General features: G+C 39.7%; 1 protein-coding gene across 1 annotated transcript in view; it reads left to right on the top strand.

The window, feature by feature from the left end:
• LOC133022855 (sodium- and chloride-dependent GABA transporter 2-like) overlaps positions 1-10408 on the top strand; it is a 31416-nt gene extending 21008 nt beyond the window's left edge. Inside the window, exons 8-14 of the mRNA XM_061089765.1 lie at positions 470-594; positions 733-845; positions 4052-4189; positions 5451-5553; positions 7307-7407; positions 10004-10171; positions 10265-10408. Coding sequence (XP_060945748.1) covers positions 470-594; positions 733-845; positions 4052-4189; positions 5451-5553; positions 7307-7407; positions 10004-10171; positions 10265-10408 — 892 coding nt within the window. The remainder of the gene's footprint in view (positions 1-469; positions 595-732; positions 846-4051; positions 4190-5450; positions 5554-7306; positions 7408-10003; positions 10172-10264) is intronic.
• Positions 10409-13386: the final 2978 nt, after the last annotated feature.

Here is a 13386-nt window from a genome sequence, read left to right as displayed (position 1 = left end):
GCACTGATTTCAAACTTTTCAGAGAAAGACATCCAGAACTTTATGCCATGCACTCGGATGGTCCAAAATCAATCTGTGTTAGAACTCATGAGGTAACCTGATAGCCGAACAATTAGGGAGTAAACCACATGTGTGTAATTTCTTTCAGCAGTTAGACCCCAGTTGGACTCTGTTTCTACTGCTGATGTAAAAAACAGGCAAAATATGCTAGAAGAAATACAAACTTGTGAATTATGTCTTAACAATACTGAAGAAAAAAATCTATTCAATTATCTCTATGTATGTCACTCTACCACAATGACAGATTCAACAGCAGGACAGATTGGGTTATTTCTTGCTCCCTTTTTGCCTGCTACCTTGCTCCCCTGTATGATAAGCTCTGTGTGTGTGTGTGTGTGTGTGTGTGTGTGTGTGTGTGTGTGTGTGTACATGCGCTTGTGTATGTGTTTGCATGCTTGTGTTTGTGTAGGGACAGTTTGTGGTTGTGTGTGCTCAACAGTTGCACAAGCTTCATTGCTGGGTTTGCTGTCTTCTCAGCTCTGGGTTTCATGGCTCAGGCTCAGGAAATTCCCATCAACATGGTTGTCGATTCAGGTATCACTTAAACCACGATGCTTATGTCTGTGCTAAACATGAATTTAACTATCCTCCCATATTCATTACAAATGGGGATAGATAAAAAATGAGGCAGTGGAGAGGATGACAACTAAGATTTTATTTTATTTCTCTAAGGACCTGGTCTTGCGTTCATTGTGTTTCCTCAGGCTTTGGCCATGATGCCCCTGCCTCAGTTGTGGTCTGTCTGCTTCTTCCTCATGCTCATAATGTTGGGGCTCGACACAGCGGTAAGATGAAGAAGATTTCTTACTTTAATGGGATAGCAGAATTTGGGACAACCCTGTATTTGATTAGGTTTTTAATCATGCTCGGATTGTAGCTCTATTGTCATGTTGGTAACTGGGTATGGAGGACCATACATGACATAAGTATAAATAAATAAATAAATAAATAAATAAATGTAGATATAAATACAGAAATAAATAAATAAAAAAGGAAATTAATTAATTAATACAGAAATAAATTAATAAATACGTTACTAACAACAGAAATAAATAAATAAATGTCTTAAATATATTTGCACATTTATTTATTCTCTGATTTATATTTTTCACGTTTTCAATCACCTTATGCTAATGAGAAAGGCGGGCCTAACCGCAGTCTCATGCAGGATTGGTCACAGGAGTGTAATGATCCAGCCTTTCAATGCTGACTGGTGTCCAGTAGCTGTTTGCAGTGTTGTGCCAGTTCACACTTAAAATGAACTAGTTCAAGTTCAGAGGGTTAGTTCAGGTTATTTTTTATTGGGATGATTAAGGTGTCAGTAATCCTGACTGTGAGCGTCACGTCTCGTGTTCTCCTGAGCACAAGGAGAGAGCAGAGAGGAGGAGGAAGCAGAAACTCCTGCTCGGAAAAAAACAAGCCTGCAGCTTCTGCTCTGCACATGAAGCAGCTGATCTCTGAGCAGATGTGACCAGAGAAACTCTGTGTTTTCGCTGTTTTACAAAGTCACTGAGCGGCTGCATCGAGGTGACGAGCTCAAGTCTCAGTTTTTGTCTCTTTGCGAGTGTGTGGCACTGAGGGGTGCGGAGCCCCTGTGCCTGTGTGCGTGTGTGTGTATAGCTCAGTTGACCAATCCTGCTCGAGACTGAGTTTGGGACCTCCTACCTCATTTACATATGAGACAATTAAATGTGGAATAAATTAAATGTTGAAATACATAAAAGTTGAAATAATTGTGGGAATAAGTTTAACACATTGATTAATTTACTTCTGTATTTATGTCCACATGTTTTCATTTATTTCTTTATCTATTTCCACATTTTTTTTTTGCAACATTTTTATTTTTCAACAATTAATTGTCCATATGTAAATGAGGTAGGCGGTCCCAAACTCAGTCTCGAGCAGGATTGGTCAACTGAGCTATACACACACACGCACACACAGGCACAGGGGCTCCGCACCCCTCAGTGCCACACACTCGCACAGAGACAAAAACTGAGACTTGAGCTCGTCACCTCGATGCAGCCGCTCAGTGACTTTGTAAAACAGTGAAAACACAGAGTTTCTCTGGTCACATCTGCTCAGAGATCAGCTGCTTCATGTGCAGAGCAGAAGCTGCAGCTGATTTGTACCGAGCTGGAGATTCTGCTTCCTCCTCCTCTCTGCGCTCTCCTTGTGCTCAGGAGAACACGAGACGTGACGCTCACAGTCAGGATTACTGACACCTTAATCATCCCAATAAAAAATAACCTGAACTAACCCTCTGAACTTGAACTAGTTCATTTTAAGTGTGAACTGGCACAACACTGCAAACAGCTACTGGACACCAGTCAGCATTGAAAGGCTGGATCATTACACTCCTGTGACCAATCCTGCATGAGACTGCGGTTAGGCCCGCCTTTCTCATTAGCATAAGGTGATTGAAAACGTGAAAAATATAAATCAGGGAATAAATAAATGTGCAAATATATTTAAGACATTTATTTATTTATTTCTGTTGTTAGTAACGTATTTATTTATTTCTGTATTAATTAATTAATTTCCTTTTTTATTTATTTTTTTATTTATTTATTTATTTCTGTATTTATATCTACATTTATTTATTTATACTTATGTCATGTATGGTCTTCCATAACTGGGAAATATGCACAGGCAAAAGGATAACCAAAAGTGTCCTTTAATTAAGGTCGAGTTGTTACAAAATACAGTATAGTCCAAAAATCCATAAAACCAAAAAACAAATTGGCAGAGAAAAGCAGGCTGTGGAGGCAGGGTGCTGGCTGGCTGCAATTATCCACGAGAAGACACAGACACTGAACACCAGGAACGGGAAGGACACAGCACAGGAAAACAGAACACAGACGAGCAGCAAGGCACACGGGAGGTCTGGGAACACGGAGGGAAAAAACACAGATTAGTAACTTACTAACAAAAGGACTAGAGAACCGAGGGAATAACATGAGTTTGCGCTACCGGACAAGATGCAATTATCTGGCAGCATAGCGAAGTCAAGACCAGGCTTTTATTTTAGGTTGTAGCTATTCACTATTCTCATGCTGACGTCATTGCTCTTGAGAATGACGTTGCTGTGCAGAAATGCTATACAGTCAATATTGAGCCATTAGAACATGTAACGCAAACTTGACTCTTTGGCAGAATAAAACACCAATTATTGTACTCACTGAGCTCATGCTGACATTTATTAAATTATCCTTGAGCCTGAGGTTGCTGTGCAAAAACTGAATGTCGTCGACAGCCCCTGGTTTAAACCGGGTTCTGTATGGAAGCCCGTTTCCGCCACTGTGATGAAGAAAAAAAAAATCTGTATCTCATAATCATGACTTAGTATCTCAATATTATGACTTAGTATCTCATAATTATAACATAATCAGTGATTGACATGTTCCCATCTCATTATTATGACTTAGTATCTCATTATTATGAGATAGTATCTCCTTATTATGAGATACCAAGTCATAATAATTAGATACTATCTCGTATAAATAAGATACTATCTCATAATAATGAGATACTTAGTCATAATTTTGTTGTCATAACCACTATTGTTAGACCATCTATACCATCTATGCGACAAAAAAGTATTGATAAATAAGTGGGTTGCAGTGTTATTTCAAGTAGATTATTTTTTTGATCTAGTATCAGAAAATATCTTCTTTTGTAATTATTATCATTAATTTAGATGAAAATATCAATAAAAACAGTCATGGTACTGTTGGCAGTGTATAACAGCAGAATGTAGTTTGGAAACATGCATGTTTACTGAGTAAAATTCTTCTTGGAATATTTGCTTTGGATCGATGAAATTTAATCAGAGCTTTATGGTTAGTCAGCTCCTGTATTCACAGAGGCTTGAGCTTTTCAAGAAAAAGAGCACCATCCTCAATGAGATACATGGAGGAGACTCTACTTTATGCATGTTTGACATAATCTGTTATTCAGGTATTCTTCCTTCTGTCTATTTCTATGTCAGTTCGCAGGTTTGGAAACAATAACATCATCAGTGATTGACATGTTCCCAGGAACGATGCGCAGACCCTGGCGTAGGGAAATATTCCTCCTTCTCTTCTGCTCTGCCTGCTTCGTCATACAGATCCCTCTCACCACTCAGGTAATACTCAATGATGTAACATTACCCAAACCACTCAACATTCAAGAAATTCTCATAAGCTGTGTCCCAATTCAGTGGCTGCTTCCTTCAGAGGCTGCATTTGAAGACAGATTTCGGTGTGATTAGACCACACATTTTGAAGGATTCTTGAAAAAAGTATGTAATAGCAGCAAAATGTACGTAAAATAGAAAAAGTTTGAGTACTCATGTCGTAAAATTTGCGACATGAGTACTCAAAACCAGTGTTTGATTGTTAATATGGGCCTTTAATTGATATCAATGCTGTTTTCATGTGAATGTTACAATTATGTCTTTAGATGTTTAGAGTTGAGCTATTTTAAATACTTAATATAGCATTTTCTAAAAGCGATACATTCATTTAAGATAGGTAGTCTTTAATGGACAGGAAAGGTATGGAAAATTGTAATCTTAAGTAACTAAATTTTAGCTGCACAGTGGGTACAGTAGGTACATTTGGATCTCAAATGAAGTGGAGTTGAAGTTGCATAAAGTACAAATATAATAAATTTGCAGTTAGATGCAGTACATGACTTAAAGTATTTAGTAACATTCCATCTCTGGTTATTTGAAATCTGCAATTGTCAGAGTAAAATGACATTGAGTAACCACAGTTAATTAGCTAATGTTAGCATCTTGAATGCTTAATGCATTCAGATTAACCAGGCTATTTTACCGGACCATGGTCCCCTCTTACCATGAGATACATCACATGCTGATACTGGCGGTTAATCATCGCCATCCCTGCTGATACCAGAGAAACAAAAAAGCAAAAGCTTCATGTTTTTCCAGATTTTAATCAAACAAAGAACTTTGTCATCTGTACCTCTGTTGCTAGGCGACAACAGTAAGCCAAATGGTTTGAATTTATGTTCTTTTCTAGTCTTGATGACCTCTCAAAGCACTTTACAGTACAGTTGGTCACCATTCGCCCAAACATTCATAGAGTGCATTTATGGGCAGCACCATTTATATCCGTATGGCACAAGGATTAAACTGCAGATAATTCCTTTTAAACAACAACCAGCTCCAGCCCCTAATCCACAACCAACCAAATAAGTCAAGCAAGGTACCTGCACGACAAGCTGGTGATGCAATTTGAAATTGCTGTAGACAAGGCCATGACATATAGGTTTGGCCTTCATGGTCTACACCCATCCTTCGAAGGATGCTGCCGCTGAATTGGGACATAGCTATACTGGAACAATTTTGTGACACTTTATATGTACATGTATTTCCCCAGGGAGGAATCTATCTGTTCCAGCTGGTTGATTATTATGGTAGTAATGGAGCATGCATGTTATTTGTGTCTTTCGTCCAGTGTGTGGCTGTTGGGTGGGCCTTTGGTAAGTGATATAAGTTATGTTGTCCTGTATGTTCTTTAGTTTTTGAGTTAAATTCGAAACACACCATTACACAAACAGATTCTCAATGCACTTTATGTAGTAAGGTCGAGACCCCACAAAGTTATAGGGAAACCCAACAGTTCCCACATCGAGCAAGCATTGTTGAGTATGGAGAGAAAAAACTCATTATCTCTAAGGAAACCTGCAGCAGAACCAGACTCAATGCGGGCGGCCATTTGCCTCAACCGTTTAGAGTGAGTGGAGAAAATTGAGGAGGAGAGCTGGGTGGAAAGGAGTCTTGTTGACCACTTAAAGGGCAATACAGTACATTAATGACATTCACCTATTCCCCCGCATTCAAACAGTACATCTATGTGCAGCAATTTTGTGATCACAAGGTTCAGTGTTTTGCCCTTGGACACGAAAAATTGAGGGAAATGAACCACCAACCGTCACTCTCGCTTGACAGAGATGGGGAGGGTGTCATAACAGTTGAGTAGAGTGAGATCCATAAACTGCAGAATGAGTGAGACAAAGAGAGAGAAAGAGGGGGAAAGCTATGGCAGTGGAAAAAAACTGTGAATTTCTTACTCCACATTGTGACCTATAAATACGAGCAGAGCATCACAGCACATAGTGCAGTAAAGTGTATATCTATATTTATTTCTAAATAGAAAATGTGGTCATTACCCCTGGGGGTTCGCGAAGTACGTAAGCTCCTCCTAGAGCTTTCATCACATTAGTGTCATCATGAATCATTGGACATTAAAACTCAAATTGTGAGTTTTTGTCACACGATGTGACAGTTTCGTGGCGTCAAATTTTGATGATTCGCCATCCAAACACAAGGTTGTTCTATCTTGGTCATACCTGGTCCAATTGACTCCAAACTAGACACATATGACAAGAGTTCTGGCCTGATGACATCTGCCCACAAATCTTAAAATTAGATTAAAATCACAGCGCCCCCTCGTGGCAACACGAAATGTCTTGTTTTTTGCATGTCTTACACTTTGACGTACTCCTAGTTGATGATAAAGTCATATGGAAACTTTGAGTTTTCCTCGAACGCCATGTTAGTGGCGTGGCATCAAATTTCAACGAGTTTCCGTGACACATGAAATTGCTGTAACTTCAGTGTACGTTGTTCAATCTTCCTCAAACCACTGTTCTGTTTGCAGCTCCAGAGAGAGGCAGAAGAGAGGACATGGAAATACATATTGCAGCAGTTTTTTCGACTTTAAACCACTGATATATCATCAGAGGGGGACCAATACCTCAAATAACATACCAGAAAGATGTAAAATATGGGGCCTTTAGAACACATCAACAGACATAAAAGCACTTAATCCAGCAAACGTCATTCCCCGCAGAGTAGTAGCAAATTCAGAGACAGAGCGATGATTCAACTTTTTAAGAAAAAAGATGATCAACTTATTGGAACGTGCCCAAACTCATAGATTAAAGCAATAACAGTTATCAAACTGAAAATAGCGTAATAGTCAACAAAAAATACGATGTCCCCACTCACAACAGGTTCATATAAACTATAATCCCCGCCCATATCCCACGCTACCTACGTCCTGCAAATTTAGGATGATCACAAATAAACCGCAAATATTAAATAATCCAAATAAAAACCCCAAAATACAAAACCATTACACCTTGTATGATATCCAAAATGATAATATTCTCTCTAGATGTATTCATGGCTCCTAAACTGTTATATTACCAATAATGTTTTATCCTTCAGGTGCTGAACGGATGTGTGATGCAGTTGAGGAGATGACAGGACAGAGGCCATGGTTTATTTTCGTACTATGTTGGCGTTGCTTTACACCACTGATCTGTATGGTGAGTTAAACACTGAATTTAGCAAAGAAGACAACTACAGTCAAGCAAGAGCGTCAAACCTGTTTCCAAATTTTTCAACATTTCAAAAGCGTCATATTATGTTTTGAGACCTCATCTGTATTGACAGCATCATTTTCCTCACTCCCTTTACCTCAACATCTACCATCAACACCGCAACGTTAATATCCCCAAAATGTATCTCCTTAAACAACAAGGCACTGCTCATCCATGACATCATCAATGACAGGGAAATGTATTGTCTCTGCCAAACAGAGAAGTGGCAAAACCAACTGGACTTTCTCACACTTATCCAAGCCACACAATCAGGTTACGTTTTTATTCTAAATGGGCAGGTTGTTTGGCTGGCCATAAAACATCGAGTCGACTGCCTACTTAAAGTGATAGTTCATCCAAAAATGAAAATTCCCTCCTTATCTACTCACCACTATGCCGACTGAGACTCCTGGGGTAAACTTTGTTACAGCACAATCCAATACAATTGAAGTCAATGGTGTGTCCTTGGGAATAAAACAAAAGCTTAAAGAGCTTCCTGTACCCAATACCACCTAATTTGAATTTGTCACCTTCTTTCTGGCTGAGTCCGCACAGCTCCAGGTTGTCCTTATCTACCGCCTCCCACAAAGTCTCTACCACCTTCATATCTGAGCTATCTGTCTGCTCCATGTCTCCATCTACACTCCTGCTCAGTGATTGCAATATTCATGTCGACTCCACCTGCTGCACATTTGCCACTGAATTCCTGTCACTATTCGACTGCTTCAACATTACACAACATCTTCAAAGTCCCACCCACGCCAAAGTCATAAATTGGCTTTGGTATGCTCCACTGGCACAACCTCTCCCAGCTGCAGTGCCTAGACCTGGCGTCCTCTGCCCATCACACCGTCCTCTTCGCTGTTCCTATCCCCTGCCCAAACAGCATGTAAAACACACCATCACTTTAAGGAACGCCAAGACAGTGAGTGCATTAGCCTAGACCAGCCTGCTCCCTACACACCCAGATTCCCCCGCACCATGGTTGATGGCCTGGTAGCCAACTGTAACACTGCTCTATCTCGACTCTCTCACCCAGTGGTGTTGCGTGTCTTGGGCATTCAGGGCTGTAGCCCAGGCCGTTTTTTCTTTAGCCCCGAATAATTTGTACATCGCTTCTGCAGCTGAACATCAACTTGTGGAAAATTCTAAATTCTTAGATGCAGCACAATGTGGACATGGTCGACCCTGCATTGATGTAGTGACAGAACATAATTGAATAATGTTTTCCGCCGTTTTCCCAAGGCTGAATAATTATAACCACAGTTGTTCAAGGACAGACACTCATTACAGGTTAGGTCGTCCTGTTGTGTCAGAGTCTCTGTCGGGGTCTGCTTCCTCACTCCCCCTCTGACCTGCGCTCACTTTACACTTAAACAATAAACACCATCACTAATCACAATTTATTAGGACTTGTACAGTCCTGACATTTACTTTATGTTTGTTTGATTCGCTTAAGAGCTTATGAGACACGTTTAAATCTACTACACAACACAAGACGTAACGTGACGCTCAGTCAGGACATCAGGGTTAAAGTGATCGGAACGATCGGAAATGATCTGACATCATTATATCGAATATTATCGATTCATAACTAAAAACATGTGATTATCGGTTCATGTGTGAAGAGGGACAGAAATGAGCGGACAAACACACAAGGCAGCAGACAGAAGTTCTTCCCGCAGATTACGATGTAACGCAGTTATTTAACATCACTGTTGCAGAAGAAGCAATGTCCTGTTTATCCAGGAACCTAAATCTGAATTCAGCTGTTTTTTTAAAGATCAGTTTAAAGTGTGAGTGATTAGAAAACAACAGAAGAGCAATCAGTAGTTGACCTGCAAACCAATGGTCATCAGTAGAGTGGTGCAGCACACAAATCTAAACTAAATGAATGTCAAATCAGTGCTTTTTAAAGCACAAGCTTTTGTACCATTTCTATACGTTCTCTGGGCTGAAATATTTAAATTTTACTCCACATGACACTGTCAGATACAGGCGAGTTCACTGTAGTTACAGTTTTAAAGTAAAAGTACTTGTTTGACTGTTTGATTGACTATTATATTAATTTATTACGCTATATGAAACCATTAGATCATCAATACTGAAGCAGCTGTGTGAGCAGCAAGTGAAGCTACAATAAAATACATTATAAAAAGATTTAAATACATTAGATATATTGTGAGAGCTTGTTTCTCTCTTTGATTTGTGCTGAGATAGATCATGAAAGCATTTGGAAACTTCAGAGGTAAAAAGCTTTTAACAACTCAGACATTTGAAAAACCTTCATAACATTTTTTTTTCTATTGTTTGAAGTCTTCATTTTAAAAGGAACTTAAGCTGTCAAATAAATCTAATGCAGTATAAAATACAACAATGTGTCATAGTAGAAATATGAAATAGTCTTAAGTGTTAAAGTATTTTTATTGTTATTATTATTATGTTTTACAAGAAACAGCATTACATCTGAAAGATGTAAAAAAATTTGTACTTTCAAACAACTTTTGTTTTTAAATTTTTTTTATATGTATTTCTCCTTTAGGTTTGCTTCATCTGTTCCTTTGTGGACTATCAGCCCCTGACATTTGGTAACTATGTGTATCCAGACTGGGCCTACTATCTTGGCTGGGCCATAGCCCTCTCCTCCATAGTTTTAATACCCTGCTGGGCTATTGGCAAGATTTGCCTCACCAAGGGCTCCCTCAGACAGGTAACGGTGCCAATACATCCAGCCTTCTCTTTAATTTCTGCTTTAGTTTTTTAAAGTTTTTGGTGTAACTGTCAAATTTTCTGTCCCCAACAGCGTCTGTTGGTCCTGTGGCATCCTGTTAGTGACCCTGCAGACATGAATGAAACAGAGTTGACCCCAATATCTGCTCCTCTCCCTGACATGTTGAGTATTTTATTGAAAGGCTGCCAAAACAAAAGCACATCAGATAATCGGTGAAAGTTCTTTGCATGATACGATGAAAACATCTAAACATTCTTATATATCGTAACATATTTGTTCTTTACATGTGTGAGCCTGATATACTGACGGTGTGCAATTATGCGACATTATGCAGCTTTAAGTTGTAATTTTTTGCTTTTCTGACACTGCTTGTGTAAGTTAAACCTCTTTATAGTTCTATATATTATATAGTCATCTGCTACATTTTTGTGTTATGGTACTTATACATGCAATTTCCATGACAACTCTGTGGAGTTTTTTGTTGTTTCTATTCTGTATTTCTCAGTAAAACTCACTGTATGAACCCTAGATGTTGAGAAAACATGTATAAAAGTTCCTTCTTCATGAAACCTTTTGAGTTTGTGTTGCATGGTTTGCATTTTGGGACCATTCTTGAAGGACTGTTTCCACCACCATTAGTTTATTAGCGGTAAACCATTATATGTAGAAAAATATGTAGAAACCTCAGAGAGAGACACATGTGAGGGATCCCTCTCCCAGGACGGACAGAAGTGCAATAGATGTCAAGTGTAAGAAAACATCATCAGGATTACAGTTTTTAGCAGCATCGATGAGGGTAAACATTTTTCAATACTATGTGTGAAGCAGTCCTGCTGCAATCATAGTCTCTGGTCAGCAGCCAGCAAGATCACGATCCAGCATCAGGATGGGATCCACTATAGTCCACAGTCATTGTCCACTGGTGCCAGTTAGAATCCATTATCAGCTGCTGCCTCGGTCGTGGTCCACCATCATCCAATGCCAACGCGACAAAGGATCCTCCATTACCACTACGATCAGCTGGCACGATACAGAATCCACCAAACTGGATCCACCATTGCGACCTCCGACACGCGATCCACAGATCCTAATCCATGGTGCGGCCACAGCTGTGGCCCTGCATCCGCGGGCGCTAAGGCACAGGGACTCCGGGGAAGGGGTCAAGTTAGTAACATGTACTGATGAGATAAGATTTACTTTGATGTGATAAGTACGGAGAAGAGGAAGGAGAAGCAGGAAAGAGAAGCTCCGTGTGTCATGTGTCATAAATTCCCTGTGTGTTTTAGCTTCATCTGCCGCACTAATTAGCTCTAGCTATAAGCTTTATCAAAAAGGAAGGTTTTCAGTCTACTCTTAAACGAACAGAGCGTGTCTGCTTCCCGAACTGAAAGTGAGAGATTATTCCACAGGAGTGGGGCTTGATGGCTAAAAGCTCTGGCTCCTACTCTACTTTTAGAGACTTTAGGGGCGACAAGTAAACCTGAATTCTGGGATCGGAGTGCTCTAGTAGGTTGATATGCTATTAACATCTCTTTAAGGTAAAAAGGTGCCATATCATTAAGGGCCTTGAAGGTGAGGAGGAGAATTTTTAATTCTATTCTTGATTTAACAGGAAGCCAGTGTAGCGCTGCTAATAATGGAGAAATGTGCTCTCTTTTCTTGGTTCTCATCAGGACACGTGCTGCGGCATTTTTGACAAGCTGCAGAGTCTTTAACGACTTACTGCTGGAGCCTGATAATAATGAATTACAATAGTCCAGTCTCGATGTAACAAAGGTGTGTACTAGTTTTTCTGCATCTTTTTGCGAAAGGACATGTCTGATTTTTGAGATATTACGCAAGTGGAAAAAGGCGGTCCTAGAAATTTGTTTTAAGTTACTATTAAAGGACAAATCAGGATCGAAGATCACTCCCAAGTTCCTGACTGTTTCATTGGAAGCAAGGGGAATGTCGTCTAGCGCAGCTATATCATTAGATAATGTTTCTCTAAGGTGTTTAGGGCCGAGTATTCTAACCTCAGTTTTATCTGAGTTTAATAAGAGAAAATTGCGGGTCATCCAGGTTTTTATGTCCTTGAGACATGCTCGAAGTTTAGTTAATTGATTACTTTGATCAGGTTTTATTGACAAATATAACTGGGTGTCATCCGCATAGCAGTGGAAATTTATCGAGTGTGCCCTGATAATGTTTCCTAGTGGAAGCATATATAATGAGAATAAAATTGGGCCGAGCACAGACCCCTGTGGAACACCATGGTTAACTTTGGTGCGCACAGATGACTCATCATTAATTTGTACAAATTGGAAGCCATCAGAAAAATAAGATTTAAACCAGTTTAGGGCCGTTCCTTTAATGTTAATTAACTGTTCTAGTCTCTGTAATAAAATTTGATGGTCAATTGTGTCGAATGCGGCACTGAGATCTAACAGAACGAGGACAGACACAAGTCCCTGATCTGAAGCTATTAGAAGGTCATTAGTAAATGGTAAATGGTAAATGGATTTGTATTTATATAGCGCTTTTCTAGTCTGATGAAGACCACTCAAAGCGCTTTACAGTACAGTTTCACATTCACCCATTCATACACACATTCATACAGTGCATCTATTTGCAGCACTTAGTTATTCTATGGGGGGCCATTCAGGGTTCAGCATCTTGCCCAAGGACACTTCGGCATGCAGATGGTTCAGACTGGTGATCGAACCGCCGACCTTCAGGTTGGAGGACGACCACTCTACCCCTCAGCCACAGCCGCTCTCGGCTGTGGCTGAGGGGTAGAGTGGTCGTAGTGACTTTTGCCAGGGCTGTCTCTGTGCTGTGATTGGTTCTAAACCCAGACTGAAAGTCTTCATATATATTATTTTCCTGGAGAAACTCACACAGCTGATTGACTACAACTTTTTAGATTTTAGACAGGAAGGGGAGATTAGATATTGGCCTGTAATTTGCTAAAACCTCTGGGTCTAGGGTGGGTTTTTTGAGTAGGGGTTTGATTACAGCTATTTTAAAAGACTGTGGTACATAACCTGATGATAATGACAGATTGATTGTGTTAAGTAACGAATTATCAATTAGGGGCAGAATTTCTTTAAGTAATTTAGTTGGAATCGGATCTAAGATACAGGTTGTTGGTTTAGAACCTGAGATTATTTTGCTATTTAGGGATCGAGGAATACAGGGTTCGGTGGAGGTGT

The sequence above is a fragment of the Limanda limanda genome, chromosome 17 (genome assembly GCF_963576545.1).
Source record: "Limanda limanda chromosome 17, fLimLim1.1, whole genome shotgun sequence".
Taxonomy (NCBI): Eukaryota; Metazoa; Chordata; class Actinopteri; order Pleuronectiformes; family Pleuronectidae; genus Limanda; species Limanda limanda.
The sequence above is the reverse complement of the archived record's forward strand: the minus strand, read 5'-3'. Positions and strand labels throughout refer to the sequence as shown.